Genomic DNA, 18680 nt, shown 5'->3' with positions numbered 1-18680 from the left:
TATATATACAAAGGAATCTTATAAAAATGGATATATCGAATTGTGATAAAAAACACATATAAAATATCAAGTTAATTGTTCCGTCTTTTTATCTTGCATGTTCCTTCCTCTTTGGCAACAATATAGGCTTCCGCGAGAGGGTTCGGAAATAAATATTTGTGTTAAGATTTACTGTTAGAACTATTTTATTAATTATATTTCCTAGTACTTATGTATCAGCTGGAAGCTTTTAACAGCTAAAATCATAATAAAAATGACTATTAAGGAACCTCATTTTCAAATACTTTCCAAGGGAGATACAGACTACTGTATCCGAAGTCTGGAGTAAGGGTGGGCCACACTTGGTTCAATTTCCGGTTTAACAGCCCACAAATGTCTATGGGTTGGCAACCTGTTCTAGTGCCATAAATTTTACCGAGAGTCTGTTCACACCTCTCAGATGTAATTAAATCTAGTAATCATTAGTTACACTATTAGTTCATTAGTAATAGTGATTACAATGAGTCAAAAAAAGGGCCACGATTTGTTATGTTTGTTTGTCAAAACTAAGAAACATTGCTCGAATTAACTAACTTATATCTCTTTTACAGAGAGGACTAATTTTACGGAAAGAAAGAGATAAAACTGCGCATTTTCAACGCAATATACTTTCCCATCCTATTACAGGGAAGTGAGAGCTGGGTTTCTCAGAATAAAAGTTTAAGCAGAGACCGCAGTAGAAATGAAATATCTTAGCAGAGTGGCCGAACGAACTCGGAGAGATCTCATAAGAAATGATATAAAAAGAGAAGATCCATAGGTGAAACCTCTAACCGAGATCTTAAATGGAAATGAAATAAAGTGGTTCGACAATGTATGCCGAATGGGAGAAAATCGTAGTTCCTCGAAGCCCGACCAGCAGGAAGAAGACCAAAGAGGCAGATCAAAGATGTCATGGTTGGATCGAATTATTGATAAGACAGGAAAGTGACTGGAGTCCAAGCATTGGCAAGTAACTGGGAGGATTGGTATGCTAGGACTAGGACACCATGCACAGAGGAGAAGAAATTTCCTCTTTCTGTTTTAAAGAAATGTTTCAAAGGTAACATAATACCTTTATTAGCATTGATCATCTATGCCCAATTTGTCAGGTTCCTGAGACCGCCGAGCACGTCTTACTTGCCTGTACCGCCTATGAAGCACTGAGAGCCAAGATGGTGAGGGAAACAGGACTCTATGTTCTGATTGCGAGCGATCTTCCTGAGCTGATGAAGAAAGAAAACTACCCGCACTACAAGACCTTCGTGTATGGGTGGAAGGAGGTTGTGGGCCCTACTCACTTCTACCTGGGTAGGAGAGAATAAACTACACCAGCAAGGCTTCAGGAGGAGAGCAAGATTTATTTTAAAGCAATAGCAAGCTGTGTGCACAGCTATGTAAATGTTTGACATATGCAGCAATGATTTGTACCAACTGCTGCGAATACCCGTATTGCCTAATAGGCAGGGTAGGGTGATAAATAAATAAATAAATAAATAAAATAATAACGTAATACCTCGTCAAATTAGGGTTTAGCGGGGCAAATTGCCCGGGGAGATTCCCTTCCATTATTTTTAGAGTTACGATCTCCTCATGAGAGATTATGAAGTGTTGTAATCGTTCAAATTCAGTATTGAGGTAGAAGATGTTTTTGACGACTATTGTTCACATGGACTAGTTAGCAAGATAAGAGTACAAAAACAACACACAATAAAAACCAAGATTCTAAGATCCTCCGAATAAGATTGGAGGCCAAATTATCACCTGTAGGCTATCTTTACTGTCATATCAACTGCTATCTTATTTGATAAACTTGATAAATTATCTTCACGAGGTTGATGAGTATAATTAAAATATTTGATAGACACGGGTAAGGGGAGGAGAAGAGAGGAGAGGCAAGACGACAGGTGATCGATGTGCAATTAGGCCGTGTTGGTGTTAGGGATCTAAGTGCCGAGGACCGACCACATTAGTCCCGGGGCCATTTAGCACAAGTCACCTGCTCTCGGGGCCCCATAGTCCCGCATAATTACCCTTCATCTCCCGCTAACTAGTTTGGTCTGCCCCTCCCTCGTCCAGTTTTATCTGAATTAGGGGTTCTAACTTCTCCTAAATGACTAAAAGATGAAGAATTTTTAGTAAACATTTTTTAATTGCTAAATATTTCGGTGTAGTTTGATTTCATGAGAGTATCGAATAGAATCAGATTATTCAATCTCCACCTTATTCTAAGCAATAACAAGATATTCCTATATAGAGCCCTACTGCGTAACTCGTACACTCAGGTACTGTAGTAATAATAAAATAACTTCAAATCCAGACAGGTGAAAGCATATACATTCAAAATACATATATTAATATTACCATATCAAGAGTAAATTAAAAATTATTAAAAAGGATGTCAAGCCCTGCGGTACCTACAGTCGTAAATCTAGTAGAGAGGAGATCGTACTAAGAATAGATCACACGAGGCTCACTCACTTCTATCTTATCTAACGCCTTCGAAATGTCAATATTGTAACAAGAATTTGATAATCAGACATATTTTCCAGGGATACGCATATTTCACGCCACACCTCAATAACACAGGATTAAACCCGAATATTTTAAATACCCTTCGAGGCGATGATAAAACAATAAAATTAATATTGGAAGAACATAGAGAAGATAGGTGACGGTTAATAAGTCACCAAAATGGTATAAAAAAATATTTGCTGTTAACCAACGTTTCACCCCACGTTGCAGGTCTAAAAAAGAAACAAACACTTAAACATAAAAATAAAAAATTAAAAAGATATATAATGAAACGTAAAATTTAATAATAATAATAAAATTGTCGAATTCCTTTTATTATTCTTATTTAATTTTAAGTTTCACTGTAAACATTTTTAATTTTTCATTTACTCTGTTCATTTATGTATGCATCATTAAAGTGTTTGTATCTTTTTTAGACCTGCAACGTGGGGCGAAACCTTGGTTAACAATAAATATTTTTTTATACTATTTTGGTACTTTATTGACAGTCACTCGGACTATCTTTCAACAATAAAATTAGTATTTAAGTTTTTAAAATCATAAAATTTACTGTCACAAATATAACATCGAAAAGACAAAAAAATAAATGAAAAAAAATTGACGGCGTTGATGATCAGCAAAGTTTTACACTATTATACAAAAACAAACAAACAACCGTGTACATTGGTAATGAGTACAATTCTTAACACAAGCAAATAATAAGAACTTACATTTATTAAAAAACAAAAACAAATATCGAACATTATAACACAGGCTACAAGAAATCGGTTTGGACCAGCTTCATTACCTTTATACGGTTTTCCTCATTTTACCTCAGTCATTACATAGTATGTTGTGGCCTAGTAAATGCCTTTATTCCTATAATATAGATGTATAAATAAATACTTATGATGTTGAAAACACAAACGAACTGCAATAAAAACGCAACTATGACAAGAGAATCGACCCTCTGTGACAGTTTCCAACGATATCTCTTTTGTACCCTTGATAAAACAATAAAGTTTCTAGCAGTTTTTACTCTTTTATGGTTACACATGCCGAAGGTATTTATTAATAACAAATTAACCTAGACATTGTTCGCGTCACATACGACATAATAATTGTTGGTTCCATATATTCCAAACTTTTTTCATTCTTAGAAATCTCCATATGCACTCCTATGTATCGATGTCCCCCTCCTCTAGTTCAAACCAATCTTTACCCTTCTTATTTATTTATATAAAAACACAATGACAATGAAATCAACAGTAGAATCAGATAAATATTTGTGGAGTAGTCTAGCAGAGCTGTTGAAGAAAACTCTAGGAAACAAGTTGTATATATGTGTGGATAGTAGTTGTACATATTATATCATTGAATCTCTATCATCTATATGGATGTAATTGGAAATGTCTTTATTTCTGAAATGAAATTATAGAAACTTCGCCTATATGCCATTTTTTTTTTTTAGACACAACAATTTGCACGTGAAGATCTATAAAAATCATTTGCTTTAAAAAATAAACAATTGAAATAATTTACTAACCTTTACTCGCTCCGTCAGGCCCCCTGAGGATGGTACACTCCTCTATTGTGCCAAAAGGTGCGAAAAGTTGGCGTACATCTTCTTCAGTTTGCTGTTTGCTCAGCATTCCAGCGAAGAGCTTCCTATCTGCTCAACAGACATAGGTTAATGGTCAGTATCGTCTCAATTAGTTACATCATCCTCATCTACTTACTCTAGCCTACCAACACATAATCTTCCATGAAATAATTTTAAATGAGGCATATTATTATTAAATATGAATGAAACGAGTAAATAAATTAGATCTGATTATTAATTTAGTTTTTTAAAAATATTAATGAACAAAATTTTAAGATAATTTATATTAAAAAAACGGAAATAACAAAATGATTTTTAGGAATTATAGAATCACAATTAAAAAAAAATAGTATTATTATTATTAATTGATCGAATTTCGAGCTAAGGTACCAATTCAAAACTGAGTCTTATTGTCATTCGAACCATCAATATACAGTATGTAGTATTTCAAAACAACGTCGATTTAAAAATGTGATTTATTTATTAAATCTTGAAAATCGCGAGAAAAAAAATTAAAACTTCCAAAATAAACTTTTGAAAATTAAAAAAATTGAGACCCTAAAAACGTACTTTTCTGACGCTAAATCAATTCCATTACAAATTCTCAACTCTGTAACTAATTTTATAGAGGCGTAAAAACTTAAAACACAGATAAACAATTGGGATGGACAATTTTTTTTTTTAATTTATAGCTCATCAGGGGTATTCTTCTTCGTAGAAAATAACCTTATGTCCCGAATCTAACAATATATACCTTATCATCGAGATCGGATTTTAGGGGTTAGGCAACGAATATAAAATTACCCCACACCTCTCAAATACAAAAAAAAGTTCAATACGTATAATGGTGACAGAAAATCTTATATTCCTTTATTGAGCAAAAATTGAAATTATTTTACGATAAACGCAATTGTGAATAAAATGGCGTTTATCCTGCTACCCAAATTTTAGAAATATTTTTTCATTTTTTTTTTTGCCTTGTTAAACTGAACATATTTAATAAATGTAAACTGTGACCAATAAAAACGATTAATTGATAAAATTCAAGGAGGAATATTGTTATCAAGTAGCGTTATTCTTTCAACGATTTCGGTCGCTAATTTATTCCCGAGAGCGTTTACGAAATGCGTGTGTTACTTAAAGCAGGACTAACAGTGATTAATTCGAATAACTACTCATTAACATTAAATCCCCGTAATGCATTATTCAAACCTGAATTATTCAATAATAAAATCGACCGAAGCGGTCTAAAAATAAATTAAAACAAGTAAAATATTTACAAGATAATTTTAATAAAATTTAATATATTTAGATTAATTGTACCACCAATTAATTAACATCGTTTAGCACGTTCATATCTTATGATTACAGAAAAAAAAAATCAAGCAATATATCTCAACCCACGATTGGCTGAGAATTGTGTTTAGCTATAAGTGGAATGATAAATTTATTTTTTAAGGTCAGGTGAAAACGCTAGATTTTTCCTAAAATCTTTTTTTAACAGAGTAATAGAACAGTACACCATAAGTAGGCGTAACTCTAACCTAGGCGTCAGGGGAGCGCCATCATGCCACCCCACTACTAACTGAAAATATCACTTTAGTATGGTTTTTAGTCGAATTAATTCATATAATTGGTTAAATATTTATTATTAAATCGTAAGTATTTTACTAATTACAAAAAAAAAATTAAAAATCTAAGAAAAATATATAATGACGTTATTATAGTTACAGTTATTAACATTTGTAATGTTTACATCACAAAAAAATTATGATTTTACATTTTGTGAATTTTCCTATACACTTATCACACTTCTTGTGAAATAGATATTCTCAGAATTATTTCCATAGCATAAATGAGCATATTTATCTAATGCAAAATCCTTCTTATTTTTTTTTTTTATTATTCCCATATTACAAAAAAAAAAAATAGTAATAATTTCACGAAGAAGTTGCGAAAAATGTAGTCAATATTAACAAGTAGAGATCAAAAAAAAAATTGCTGATTTTCTTTTAATCTCTATCTTAATAAAAAAAAATAAATGAATAAAAAAATATAATTTGATAAAATAGAGTGTTAAAAATTTACATACCCTAAATTGTGCATAAAAATACGACATCTAAGTAGGAATGTCAGTCCGTGTCTTGTCCCTCCGTAAGGAACTCCGGCCTGTTGAGGCACGAAGACCTTCCGGAGTCAACAGTTAGTGTTCTCGAGGGTATAAAAAGCTAGCCCGGCTATTATTTTCCTATGCAACAGGTCTCCCTCACAATTACTGAAAGACGACACAGCTCCGAGAGAATTGAAAAACTGCTGCGGTTTTTTCTTTTGGCTTTAAGTGCTCTGAAACTCTAATCTCTAACAAAGCACTTCGCGCTTCGAAAGCTACAGTTCCCTAATAAATTTTCACAAAGTGGTTTCAAACTTCTATGAAATTGTAATTTTTATATCAATTAGAAAAGGTGTGATTTATTTATACTTAACTATTAAGGAAATCTCAAGCGATTAATCGAGAGATATCCTTGAAAATGGTCGGAAAGACCGAAACGTAGGAGTGCTAAGAAAATAAAAATAAAAAGATTAATTAAGACTTTAAAATTATATATAAAAACAAATGTAGGGTTATTAAGTTTCTTATGCCATTATTTTGAATGTAACTACCTTGGTTTAATTGGTTTTTTAAACGCTTTTATTTAGTAATTATAATAAATAAAATATCCGTATGGTCTCAACATGTTAATTTTCTTAGAGCTCCTACGATTCGGCCTCTCCCACCATTTTCAAGGATATCTATTGATTAACGATTTCAGTTACAATATAATCATTAAATGTTATTATTATTATTCTACCTTATTGATAATATCACAGCTAACAAATGTCATTAAAATGTTGCAGGCTACGCTGCCTTTATAGAAATATATCATTGTATAACAATCCATAAAACAAAAGTAAATTAGGGAAACGCTATTTTTATTTTATTTTATTAAGGATTAGGATTTTTTATTTTATTTATTATTTGTTTAGAAAAACATATTTAATCGCACTGAAGACATTTCAAAAAAGGAACGTAATTAAGTCCTTTTTAAACTGTTTTAGATCAATTAAAAAGCGTTTTTATTTTAACGAAAATAAAATTAGGTATCTTCAAATTGTCCTTGAAATAAACATTATATTGTATTAAATAATTATTAAAAAAAAGGATGAAAAAGGAAGTTGTATTTTATATTTTAATTCATGCCGTAGTAAATTTATATGAATTCATAAATCATTTTAAAACGGAAAAAATATACCAATATTCAAAACGCTGAAAAACTAAAGAATACCCGATTCGAGAACATAACTGTTGATAAATGAATATATCTATTGATATGTCAAGTACAAAGTCAGTGTGTTAACACAGAGAAATTACTAACAAATATGTTTGTATACATATATAAAAATATTTAGTAGTAATTTACAACTAAAAAAAACATTTTACATTGGCGCATCACGAGAACACATTTCTAAACATACTTACGTTCAACACCTTGTAACACAAAATGCACACTAAAGCTATATAGAGAGCAAAAATTAAATAAAATAAAAATAAAAAAAAACATACCATGGGAATACGATAGCAGTTATGTAGGTTATGGGGGAAATAAGTATACGTACATCAACAGCCCAAAAGATAAAAAATAAAAAATAAAAATAAAAATCCTTCGTTTTTTTGGGAGTAGTAGTTGATGCAAAAGAAACATCCATAAAAAATATTTAGTTGTAATAATGGATATGAATGGTGCACAGTGATAGTCAACAATATATTACATTTAACAATCACGAAGATAAGAAAAAAAATAATAACCTAGCCCCATGTATAAAAACTATCAATCAATATAATAAAAACATTTGGAAATTTGTACAAAAAATCTCAAATATAAATAAAAAGGAAATTTATCTGAGGACGCAAACACGATTATAAAAACTACGTAGACCCTTCTGTACAGAACACAACTTTAAAAATTATATAACACAACACTCAATTAAACTAAATAATATAACACATCTAAAATATAGTGTAAAAACTAAGTAAAAATAAAATGAAATTATAAAATAAAAAAATTAAAAAATAACTGTGCTAGGAAACGGGCTTAAAAAGAAGTAAGCTGATCACAACATTTAGAATGAATTAGACAACACCTATATATATAAAATATATATACATATATATTAATATGTATATTAAAGAAAAGGATGAATGGTGCTTAAACATGCTTTTTTATTATTTATTTATTTATTTTTTTAATTTCGGGTCAATAATTTTCTAATTTATTTTATTCTTATTTATTTATTTGTTCCGCATACCGAAATGTTTGCCTGGGTCCTACATGCATCGTACAGAGATTATAAGAAATATATAAAACATGCAAGAAATTACAGTTTTTTGAAAAAATAGAAATATTGGTTTAAATTTCATTCGGATAAATTGATGAAATTGTTCCTACACTATTTTAGTAGAAAAGAAATACATAAATACATTTTTTGATTCAAATAAATGCAGCAAAAACATTTTTTTTTAAGTTTTTAATTTTAAGTATTTTAATTTACATATATTAATTGTAAGTTTTCAAACTTAAGATTGTTATGATATTATTAAATATTTAATGATATATACAATTGCGAAAAATTATTTAAATACACGGGAGGATTTGGCACAGCAGTGCGGAAAAATTACTTCAATATTGTACCAGAATGGAGAGACTAATTTAGGGCCGTGAATTCGAAATATTGTAGTTTTATCGAAATGAAAAACTAACCTTTTTAGTATATTTTCTCAAAATAGAACATTTTTGAAATGCCCATTCTTAATTTTATTATATTACCCCTTGAATACAGAAATCGAAGAGAAAACAATTTGAATTTCAGTTGCAAATTTACCTAAGGCAAATTTCAACAATTTTTGAAACATAATGTTTACTGCTTCTATAACGTTTATCCTACTTTGTCCCTCAGTACTGCAATTTTTTCAGTTTAAGTTTTTTTGAATTTTCGTCATATTCAAACCAAAATGAGTCACAACGTGACCTAAATGCGTTCTTTAATTGTGGAATTTAAAAATAATGGCATCGATGCTAATTTAAATTAGTTATGTATTTTAATTAAAGCATTTGGATTAATTCTTTTTTAAATTTTATGTAGAATCCAAAAAACGTAAAATATTTAAATTTAAAAAAAAAAATTTAAGTGCTCTGAAACAGTGCCAGTAGGTAATGGTAATTCCTTTTCGCAATTATAGGGAGTGAATTAGGTCCCCAGAACTCCTCTAAGTATCATCTCACAGAGGAAAGATACTTTTAAGTGTTAAGTACCTGTTTTTCATAGATCATTAGATCCCAGGTAGGATATGTGTGGGTAAAAGCTTGTCACCCAAGAGATTTTTTTTTTGTAGAAACTATATTTCTTTATCAGATGAATCTGTAATGTTCAGTAATAATTATAGAAGAATTATAGCTTTCTTTACGAAAAAGTTTTTATAATTTTAGCAGTGTTAGTACTGAGGGATTCGGAATTCGCATTAGGAAATGCGAAAATTCATGAACTACAACGCTAGCTAACAAGGGTATTATGTGAGGGTAGTTAATCTACATTGTTGACAAGCTAATAACAAAAAAAACTCGTAGGGGTAGAAGTTTCAGGTGGAATTGGGCTGACTGGCCGCCCTCTAGGGGAAATGCGGCCGGCGCAAAACGTAATGAGGGTACGCAACTTTTATCGGGGTCCGGGTGCTGGATAATATCTCATTTGCATATGAATATAGTCGACACCGCTGAGCCTCTCTATCCTCACTTTGCTTATACAATATTTTAGTTCCCTATTTCAGATTTAGATTACTTAGGGCTGAGGTTCTACCGGTACGAAGGGGAGTTGGAAGGGTGGTGGATATGGGTTATAAATACACAGAAGACAGATAGACATTGATACAAAGATAAGGAAAATATAAGGGTAAAGACAAAATAAATAAAAAAATAATAAATGAAATCAAAATAAAACAATTGGTGCTATCTATGCAGCCACAACGTCGACAACGGCCAAATTCGTCCGGTCAAGTCTGGGCGATATTGTTCCATCTCAGATATAATTTATTTACTCTTCAACATGTCTTATATATCATAATTATGCCTGTTTAACACATAATATTACAATGCTAGGAGTAGGATTAAACGTTTTCAATATAATCAACAAGTAATTACATGTCATAATTTTTTAAACAATAAAAGTTTCCCATTAAATTTTATAACGATGTGAAAGTATCCATTAAATATTTTTTTCTCATTCACGAGTCATGGTTGAAAGTTGTCTTATAACTTTTCATAAGCAACGTTCCTTTAAAAAAAAATTTGGGAGGGGGGTGATGGAATTGGATATAGATGTGCTACCAATAGGTACCAGTACTTGATCAAAAAGTACGAGAAGGAACTCATCTTCTTTCCCCTGACTAAGAGAGTGGCCAATGACAAACTTTATAGGATTGGGGTTCACTATTTGAAAAATATACTGGGGCCAGAATTATATTGTCACTACTTATCGAAACGAGGAAAAATATTGCAAAATTTACAACTTCGTTATAGCAGTTATTTGCAATTCTAGGAAGAGCGATGTAAAAAACCATGTGCTGATCATGGAATAAGCGTAAAGTTCTGCCATTTACACAGTACAGATACTACACTAAATGAATAGTTTTTAACAAACGAGTGATTTTAACAAAGCCCGGACAGCTGAGCGGGATGGCTCGAGATTGTGGGTTCGAATTCCACTGTCCATTGTGGGTTAGTCAACATTTATTTCACGGCGGCTCCGAATATAATATTTCGACTGGGTCTATATAAGTCTTTAGAGAAGGGCTTAAGCCATAAAAAAAATACTAATTAAACCTGACACTATAATCTAATACTGTTGGTTCAATTTTTTTACGGGTTATTTTAAAAGTAAATGACTCCTAGATATTGGAGGCATGAGGGAAAGTACCATGTTCCCTTCCTTCCTCTAGCCTCGTTTCAGTGCCAGGTACCTAAGGCATTCAAGATTAACACGAACAAGAATTTTTGTTGAAGGGTTAGGTCTTGAACAAGGAATATTTAAAAAAAATCCACTAGCTGCCATAATAATCAACATTTAGTTATTGATAAATGAGTGACGGTTTATTATTTAATACAGGCCGAGGATATGCACATTGTTAAAAAATTTAAATAATACATTGCCTCGGTAACCATTTGGGAATAATCTGGAGGACTGACTAAAATACAATTAACTACGATGTTGTTAAGATGACTGGTTCGGTAAGATTTTTCTATTAAATGGAAACGATGAACTCTTTACTTCAAGCTTAGCACCCAATTGGACTTGAGAACTAAGACTAAATGAAAAACACTGCCCACTCCTTGCATTAGGAAATATCTGAGATGTGACTTGCGCCGGTCCGTCCGTCCGTCGAGTTCCGTCCTCTTGTGATTTACCTTGGCGCCTTTGCGCTCTCTATGCGGGCGTCGGGCCAACTACTTGCCAGTAGGATCCGCCCAGGTGCCACATTCCCTCTGGAAACATACAAGATGTCATACCACAGTCCGGGCCGTCCCCAGCACACCAACAAAGCAACCTTTTATTTTATATCTTGCCTATTTATTTAAATATATATTTTTTTTGTTTACTTTACACTGCTTTAAAAAATCAACTGAGGCTTCATTAATTATAAGTGATGCTTAACTATACAAAGCAGTTATAAAAAAAATAAATTATTTCAATTTTTTTTGTCATATAAAATTGGATACCGAAAACTTAACAATCAGTTATGATTGATAAATTTTCGTAAAATAAAATCATGTAAAATGAAACAAAAACAACAAAAAGAAAGAAAAAAACCTAAATTAATTTTGAATCATATAAAAGCATGCGCATGTGAGATTTGATTCATATAATCTTTAATGATGATGAAATCTATAAATATAATATGCATTGCTCAGGAAAAATCAAAATCTTATGAACTTATTTATAATAATTTTAACAATAAATATATCAAAGGCTCTGTACTGCTATGAAAATATTTTTTTCCTTCATAGACATCGTCATCCAATTTGAAGAAAATAGATTTCAGAAATTGTTTGCCATAAAATATGAATGACTGATATATTGTTTATATAAAGGTGTAGATAGTTGACCGTAGATTAATAAGCAGAGATGGGGGTGGGGTTAACAAAAAAACAGGACATTATTTATTCCTGCCGACGTTTCGACCTGAGTTTTAGATCTTCATCAGGCTAAAGGGGAGCTTTCGAGTTGCCAGAATCTCTGCCGATAGCTCCCTGATGACGACCTGAAACTCAGGTCGAAACGTCGGCATGAATAATTTTTTTTTTTTTGCTGACCGCGCCCGCGGACTATCTTCTCCACTCATTGATAATATATTGTAGAGCTTATGATTACAGAAAAACGTACAGAAACAGGTACATCTATAATGGGGTTCATTCACTTCTATCTAATTTAACTTTTAGAATGGGTTATAAAACCGAAATTAGGATGAAGAAATGAAATCTGAACTCCTTTTTACTACAATAATGGTAAAACTTAGGAACTCATAACTGAGAGATTGTCAGTACTCATCCACTGGATTGGGTAGACATATTCTAAACAATCCATTTTTTATGTTAGGAGGACGTAGTATTGCTGTAGGTAATACCAACGAATATTATTGTATTAATATTAAAAAAATAAATTTGCTTGAAGACGTAAAATTTACATTAAATCTCACTTTACGAAATTGAGAACTTATGTACTAAGTGACCAACCAAAATTTTTTTTTAGTTTGCTATATAAACTATATCGATATTATTTCTATTCCACAACATAGACCCAAAGTCCTAAACAAGTAATTAAGAGGAGCTCTGAGTCATTGTTGCGAAATAAAATATTGACATTTCACAGTGTTCTTTTTCCAAAATTCAATTTCTCTAATGAAAAAAATTTATGAGGTTTCTCAAAACCAGGAATTTCAAATTTTTATTTTATTTTATTAATTAAAAGTTCTATTCGCTGTCTATAAAGTGAGTTACCGTAATTAGGAGGAAAGCCTGTTGGTTCAGCATGCGCATGAACAAACCACCTTATGCATAACGGTTATTCATGAAACAGTACTTCCTTACAAAGTACCGAACCGTTTGTGTAATAGTACAGTTTTTTTTTAATTATTATTAATAGATTTGATAATTTGCTACAAAATAGATACTTTTGAACTAAAATCTATGATACTTTTTAATTAAAATTTCATATCATCTAAACGCAGCACACCTAAATCGGAAAAAAAATTTATGAAATTTGGTTTTGGAACTGGATAGCCTCAACAGAACTGAATAAATAAGCAAAAGTAGTCAGTAAAATTTGATACAATACGCACCAGACAATACTGATCACAACTTTTCTGTGGCTTTGAACCAAATACGACAAGCTGTTGTTGAAATATAAGAGTTATTAGATTAATGATTTATTATAATGATTGTTTGAGAGTGGTTTATTTCATTATTAACTCACACAATTTTAATCCAACTATATTCTCAACTTTTATTTTCAGAAACTCTCCAACGTTTCGACCCTCAGGCCATTTTCAAAAAGACAACCTTAAATATTGATGTCATGTTCTTTAAAATCTTTTCTGCAGGCTAATTGTCCATGTCGTATATAACTTTTTATATCTTAAATTTAAAACATTTTCACACAAATAATCTTCTCTTTTTCCACTTACAAACGTTCTGTTATAATTGATCTGATCTAGGATCTCATCTTCAATCCATTCAATCAAGAAACACTCGAATAGAGTTGTCAGAGGACAAACTAAATAAATCCCTTCATATAAAGTAATTGAAGACTAATTCTGTACATTAGGTGCGCCGAGGAAAATACTAACAGTGTAATCAAAAGTAGAAGACGAAATCTAATAAAACCGATAGCAAAAGTGCATGTGAAAATTTTTGATATATTTTTTACAGTCCAAAAGCTTCTCTACGTTAGGAATGAATATCTAGTTCAGGAAGTGGGGATACAAAAGGAATAATAAATGATTAAGGAGAAACATTGTTTGGAAAATACATCCCAATGAAATAAAATTGAAGTATCGGAATTTAACTGTGTACATATTAGGTAATAAAAGTATTACTACGTTATAGCTGTTATTTGACTATAAGGAACGTTATTCATGCCTTTGTACGTAATTGGGTTATGGCATCCTATAAACAGGTTTATGTACTACTAAACAAGCCATAATTGCTCGAAGGAGCTTGCTTAAACTAAGAATACCCAAGAGGCGGGGGAGAAGGAGAATAAATGATGTGGAGAATCAATGAAATATAGCATTAGCCCAACTGTGGCCGGGAGGAGAGTTAATGTCAAGAATATATTCATGAGACGAACCTGGGGAATTTATTACTCCCAGCTCCGGGAGAGGAGGGGAAATATGCAACAAGGAGGAAGAGGTGATTGCGGGCCACGGGCAAGAAAGTAATGATCGAGGATATTGCCGTCTTCACTTCCTCCGGAGCAAACTTCCGCCTCCGCCGGGGCAGCCAACATTGGATAATTACATTCTCATATTCAGGGCCTGAGAATATATGCTCCCAAAGAGGAACTTTCCCTACTGGGATGAGCTTGTTTTTCTCCGTTTCCAAAACTTAGGATCTCTATGGCAATCTCAGGCAAAGGGGGTGGGCTGAAATTGTGACTCATGGTCGTATTTCTTGTAGTAAATTCTTTTTGTAGCATTCATAAGAACATTGTGAAGCGTCTACATATCATTGGAATATTCCTGTTTGTGTCGAAGAAGAAGGTTCAATAATGAACTAAAAAGCTCACGATAAATAACAAAAAATGTGTCGTAAAAAACCTGTAACTGGATGGTAGAAAAACGATTTTTTAAAAAATTAATTACGATAATGCTAATGATATGGACGTAAGGAAAAATCAATCCTAACCTTACACATTGGACAAAATATGATCTTTTGTAGTTCTTGTTTCCATCAATAAAATATTTCTTATATCTTTTATTTTCAAATTACATAACTATTGTTGTTATTTATTTTATGTATTACTTTTATTTTTTTTACTAATAATTTTTATTATTTTAAATTATTGAATAATTATAACAGTGACTTAACTTCCACATTCTTAATTGTAAATAGCAAATCAAATTGCTTAATGTCCGTGTAAGGCCAATAGGATATATATTTAATATTTTTTTATTTACCATGTAATAAATAAATAAAAAACTAAATTATTGAAAAATGTTTCCATAAGTTTTATTTTCAATTGTGAAGACAAAGGTGACAGCGAATAGGATTGTTCCAATTTTTATTATATTTAATTCCTACGGTTCTCCTCAAAAAGGTAAGTTATTAGTATGTCTAGTGTGACTAATAAAAATTAATGTTAATTATCATTATTTTCTCTGTTCGTCATCATCTGATGATCAATTAAGTCGAAAAGAACATTCTGACAGCCACAAAAAATACATGCAATTACAATGGCAGGTACAGTTTTTTCGAGAATCTAGAAGAATCTCTTAAAGTAGAGCTCCAATAACATTCCTAGAGTAGGTCTTGGTGCCATATTCTTTTCCATAACACCAAAAATTATTGAAGATGAAGCAAGGTTAGAAACAAATGGGTGTCCAGGGAGTTTATTATGGAAGGATTTATATGTGGTTCCGGCCAATACTGTCTTCCTTAAGGTCCTTAAGGATGATTTTATTTGTGACGAAGTAGGAACCATAGTTGAAATCGATGAGCAGTATCCTATCTTTTTACTCTTGTGTGAGGATTTCTTTAGTCATTTGTCCATATTTAGTCTTAGGTAGGGATTCTCATGGTCAGGAATAATGGAGTATTAATTAAGGATATTGTGGGACAGGAAATGATATATTTTAATCGTCCAGTTTTGACTCCATTTATTGTGATGTGAGATTGGAGAGTTTTCGATAAAATGGATAGGTCATTATTCAGTACATTATTTGGATGAGTTGGGATGTCAGCTGTATGAATTGTGTAAAGGATCGGACCAAGGTAGTATCCTCCGTAGGAAAGAGGAATGAATAAACACAATTGTATTTTACTTCGAATAATCTATCAGTGAAATAGGAGTGGATAACTAGAAAGTATGCAGAGAGTAGGAATTTATGGATCTTCTATTGCAGTCTCAGGAACCAGACTTGATCAAAAATTTAAATATTAAAAAATGAAAATAAAATCAGTGACATCACTCTTATTAAAATTACCGGTTCATACATGAACAGGTGAAGACAGGAAACTGCTCGTCGATTTCGACTATTACAGGACAAACGGTCTAAACTTCCAATTCATTAAAAAATACAGATCTACATGATTGTATTAAGGCCTATTTGGACATACGGAGTTAAGCTTTGTGAATCCACTAAACCTTTAAATTCTTCTCGTATCCAATCGTTTCAATCCAAAATCCTTCGTAAAGACCTTAATGCTCCATATGTAGCCCGAACTAGACATCATTCCTTCCATTATAAACTCCCTAACCACCTAAGCACATTAGTTGCTAACCTTGTATCCTCTTCCATTTCCGACAATCCTCAGAGGCGCCTAAAAAGAAGGTGGCCACCAGACCTTCTAGTGTGAAAACTTGATTAGAGTGCTACCAATGCGTAGCCAATGGATACACGCCTGTATCACACCATTATAATTGAGATCAAATTTACTGAATTTTCAATATAATATACAATTGTAAATGTAAATAAAAATATTAAAAAAAAAAAATGTGTACAATGCAAAAATATAACTATTCTAGAAGCATACAATTTTCATCCTCAAAGAGTTCAAGTCGAGATTTCTAGGCCACTGGAGCGTTACTTGGTTAAGCAGTAAATCTAGAAGTAACCCCTGACTGAGGAGGCGGTCTTAAAGACTAGTTATGATAGCCGAAGACTGAGGAGTGAATAATTAAGCAGGGCAGCAAGTTAATGGACCTACAGCCTGGGGGAGGGGGTAAGGCGAGGGGCGAGGGGAGGGGAGGGGATGGGGGTTATTATTGAAAGAGCCACGCTTAAGCCAAGGTCTCTAATGGAAAATGCCTTCATCTCTGAGATTTTTCTTATTTTCCCCCTCAACCGAATAATAAACGCCTGCTCTATAGGCACACAAAGGCAACACTTGATTGCAAAATATTTAAATTACTCGCATGAACAGCTGTTTAATTCATAAAAACGCTACTTCATACAATAACGCCACGGTAAATAAGTCGTTCATGTTTTGTCTCATCTCTTTTAGCATTCTTCTAATGTTTCACTCTCCTGTTTGTCGCATATGTATGTTAAGGCATTTAAAGATAGGCTTACGGACGTGATGGGTTAAATATAAAATATATTAAATATACTGGTTGGGTTATTAAGGAAGTTTTTTATGTATTTTCTTTTGTATATTGGTGTTTTCTAAAGCCATGATGATGTTAGATCTTAACTCTGAGCATATCTTTTTTTTTTTTTCATTTTCATACTTTATTACTTATTTTTGAATTATTTATGTATTTCATTTTACATGTTACCTATGTACTCATATTTTATTTTTCAAATACTTTACGTTATTCACTTATATTTCTTTATGCATTGTTCTTATTAATTTTTCCATTTACTGTTTCATTGTAAACTTTCACATTGTATAAGACATTGGATCTAAACATAATAATGCTAAACGTTTGATATAGTTAAAACATTTTTTAATTGTTTTGTTTATTTTATTATGTTTTATTAATAAATCTTTAATAATTTGGTTATAATTAATAGTTTCATTTTATTAACTAGGTACATTATTTGTATTCTTAGATCAAATTTTTTTTTAACAATTAAAAAATCCGATTAGTGATCGGCGGGATTTATATATTGAATTTTTTTTTTTTTTTTTTTTATTTATTTAAGTGTTTCGACCACTAGGGTCATTTACACTGAATTTACAAAGTTAGTACATTACTATTGACATATTTACAATGTTACAAGGTGAGAAAGATATATATAATTACAAAGTGAGAAAGTTTAAAAATTAACAGTTACTGTTACAAGTTACATTACAATTTACAAATTTAAAATTACAATTACTATTACTATTACAAGTTACATTACAATTTACATTTTACAATTACAATTACAATTAGTTAGACTATATGTGATCATAAATATTAATGATTTTTAGAAAGTGAAAAAGTTTTTTTCAAAAAGAATTTACTGGTCGGTGAGGTTAAAAAGTTTGGCGACCGCTGTACTAAAGTTATGACATGCCTATGAACACATTATCCTTTTGGCTTCCCTGTTGTCGGGTAAAAATTGAATACATCATTGAATATTTAACATCATACTAAAGACTTGATTTATAAATGCCCTCCTATATATGACGAAGGATTTGCTAAAGAAGGCGGTTCTTCTTTAGCAAATCCTTCGTCATACGTGCAACCTCCTTCTGGAATTCTCTTCCCATCTCCATTCGCCAGTCCTCATCCATTCTCTCCTTTAAAC

General features: G+C 31.6%; 1 protein-coding gene across 1 annotated transcript in view; it reads right to left on the bottom strand.

Moving 5' to 3' along the window:
* The window catches only part of LOC106679453 (CUGBP Elav-like family member 4), a gene marked incomplete at its 3' end in the record, with an annotated part of 264560 nt that overhangs the window by 127801 nt on the left and 118079 nt on the right, over positions 1–18680 (bottom strand). Inside the window, exon 3 of the mRNA XM_067048492.1 lies at positions 4079–4204. Within this exon, the coding sequence (XP_066904593.1) occupies positions 4079–4204 (126 nt within the window). The remainder of the gene's footprint in view (positions 1–4078; positions 4205–18680) is intronic.

Source organism: Halyomorpha halys, unplaced genomic scaffold, assembly GCF_000696795.3.
Source record: "Halyomorpha halys isolate HHAL.00 unplaced genomic scaffold, Hhal_1.1 Scaffold205.1, whole genome shotgun sequence".
Lineage (NCBI taxonomy): Eukaryota > Metazoa > Arthropoda > Insecta > Hemiptera > Pentatomidae > Halyomorpha > Halyomorpha halys.
This window is presented reverse-complemented; position numbering and strand designations above follow the sequence as displayed.